This window comes from Botryllus schlosseri, chromosome 14 (assembly GCF_051294905.1).
Source record: "Botryllus schlosseri isolate E-star chromosome 14, Bs_hap1, whole genome shotgun sequence".
Classification (NCBI taxonomy): domain Eukaryota; kingdom Metazoa; phylum Chordata; class Ascidiacea; order Stolidobranchia; family Styelidae; genus Botryllus; species Botryllus schlosseri.
Window position 1 is genome coordinate 14,564,188 of NC_137249.1, and position 3,016 is coordinate 14,567,203.

The 3,016-nt window shown below is 40.5% G+C and overlaps 1 protein-coding gene across 1 annotated transcript; it reads left to right on the forward strand.

Annotated features, from left to right (window-relative positions):
• Positions 1–3,016, forward strand: LOC145456323 (uncharacterized). Its single transcript, XM_080334399.1, has 4 exons — positions 1–196; positions 1,367–1,407; positions 1,917–2,113; positions 2,800–3,016. The coding sequence occupies exons 1-4, from the start codon at positions 100–102 to the stop codon at positions 2,837–2,839; spliced, it is 375 nt and encodes a 124-aa protein (XP_080190525.1). The 5' UTR covers positions 1–99; the 3' UTR covers positions 2,840–3,016.

Consider the following 3,016-nt stretch of genomic DNA (forward strand, 5'->3'; position numbering starts at 1 on the left):
TAGTTGCACTTGACACTTGCATTTCCAATGCACCTTCATTGAAGTAAGGAAGTTGGTTTGGCTGAAAGTTGTGGTTACTATATAAGCGCCGGTTACGAAATGGCGTCCGCAATACGACGGACTCTGCTGTCGATAGATGGAAAGGTACAAGCAAAGCTGTCACCGGCTTGGAGAGGGCGTTGGAATCATCCAGCAGGTATTCTGGAGTTGGCGATGGAATGGGTATCCTGTGCTCACACACCATTGGTTTTCGTTGAATAAGTCGTGGGCAGCGTTGCCACTCCTAGTGTTTTTACATTAGATCTAGTGTATTTTGCCTTGACCTAGTGTTCTAGTGTATTTTTTCTCGAAATTTGGCGAATCTTAGTGTTTCTTCTCGGAAAAAATATTTGCAAACGACATTAGGATGCTATTTCGAGGTTCTGCAAATAATTTATACTTGAAGAGATAGCAAATAGTATTGCTCTTTGCTCATTTGGCACCACGAGAACAAAACCAATAGGACAATGCCTTGCTTTCCGTACATTTAACATTTCTATCACTATCAGTAGCGGTCTAGCACTAGCAGACTGTTTAATATCCTGAGATTAAATCCCGGACTGGCAGTTTGTAAACCTGATCGTAGTAGTGGTGAAGTTTATATGACAAAATCGACCAGGCCAGCCGTAAAGCTTGTCGTAGTTTTTACCCTAACGTGAGACCCGTGCCGCAATTCATTGAACCTAATATTGAATAGTTGGTGTATGTATAGCCCGGCGATATACACTCGGTTTTATTATACCCTTGGTCGAATGCCTTGCTAGAATGTTAAATTTTTTGGCCACATTATTTGGAAAATGACATGACGTCATAAAGACGAAGTTTAAATTTACAGAGGGCATTCTTTCCTACCGTGACTAGGCTACTGTGTAAGTGTTTTTAATTCATTACAGTGTCCCTATGTAGATAGATTCCTGTAAGCCTTTGACAGCGGTAAACTCGGAAAATTTGAGTGCATACTGTTCCAACGACTTTCATATCCCTCACGCATTTTTACTTTTTAGCTGAAGCGAAGTTTTGTTATGGGGAAATAAAATACCAGGCAATATTGTCAGATGTCAAAAGATTGCAGAAAGTGTGATGACTTGGTCATTTGCTGAGTATTCTCATTATGGTGGTATTGTTAATCAGTTCATTTTCTTCATCGGTCATGATCTAATCCTTAGTTTTGACCTAATTTTCAAAACCAGTGTATTTTTGTCGATCTAGTGTTATTTAGTTGGCAAATCTAGTGTTTTTCACGAACCTCAAGTGGCAACACTGGTAGTGGGTAGTGTGGTATGGATCAAGGCGCTACGACTTTTATAGTGTTTACTTTCCATTGCAGGTCCAAAAACGGTTCATTTCTGGTCACCAGTTGTGAAGTGGGTAAGTACCAGTACAATAGTCTTCTCCTTTTGAGACAATTTGAAATATTGTATTGACTTATAGGCATCAGTTTTGTTGAGGTCGGTCTGGAAATAAGTGCACGTTAGCAACATGTCAACATTTAGTTGATGAAGAGTGTCCTAAATTCTGAGGGATATGTCCGTAATATGCAGTGGCTGCTTGTGTCATGTGACAGAGTGAGGAGGTAGGGCAACGGTAGAAAACTCTTGCGCCAATAAACATACGGATTTTTTTAAATAAAATTACATATTCTGACAAGAAATGCGTGGTCACACAAGTATTCTGGAACAGAATTTCTCAACCAACTGTCCATCCGTACACATACGAGAGGCTGGGAATTTGAATTTGCAATCCATGTGAAATTTCTAGTCGATGGATTCTGCTCTTCTTTCGACACCCCCTTCATGATGAGGGTATTATGGGGCATTGTTCACCTGGCGATTGCTTCCAAATTTTGATTTCACTGACACTGTCATCGTTATTTTCAGGGTTTGGTAATCGCCGGCGCATCTGATTTTGCTCGGCCGGTCGAATCGCTGAGTCTAAACCAGTCGCTTTCTCTCGCGACCACTGGAACAATATGGGCCCGGTACTGCCTTGTTATTATCCCGAAGAACTACTTCCTGTGCTCATGTAATGTGTTTCTGGGAGCGGTTGGTTGCACTCAAGTTGGGCGTATATTAATGTGAGTTTCCGCTTGTTTGTTGCAAGGGGTTGCTAATTCAACAACTGAATGCTGAATATTTTTACCTCTGCGGCTGTATGCAGTATGCCCCCTGTCTCCAAAACTGATACAGGCCTTCAGTGTGGATTCGAATTCAACTGACTTTTGACTATATTGTTATTGCCATTAATTCCATTGTTATTCTTATTGATTTTAAATCCCACATGCTGCCCAAGTCGATTGGGGCTTATGACACACATATTCAACTGTATGGAGCGTGAAGCTAGTTCGCATAAACGATACCTCTTGAGCAAGTGTATGCATACTGCTTGTTATGATATTGACGGCAGTTATGACAAACATGTCAAATTTATGAGATGAAAAGCGTAAATGGAACTAGGATCCAGTACCGAGGATCCGTGTTGATGGCGTATTCATTTCTAGTGCACTAAGAGGTTCCAAATGCACTACAAAATGGAATATTTGATGACTTGGAAATTAGCATTCTACATTTCTCATATGTAGAGTCCGAGTCGTGTTAAGTAGCCTAATTTTGCGGCAGTGATTCGAGTCAAGTCATCCGAACACTTCTTTGACCACGTCTGCTTGTAGCTTGTATGATAGCATGTTCATCGCAGATGATTCTTAGATGACTTCCCGTGATACGGCAATCAGCACAGTTTACTGGATCTACATTTGTTTTGCAGGCACAGATATCAGCACAGGGAGGAGGGAGATGCCGACTGAGGATATTGCTATAGTATTTCTGATTTAATTTCCTTAAATGCCGAGAGTGTTCATGTTCCGTGACTACTTATACTTATGCATATGTTGATTTTGTTTTAATAATGACAGTTGCGCCAGTGCTTACTTCTATTTTGATTACGGAAATTATTGAATAAAATAAAATTGAAATCGGTAAAA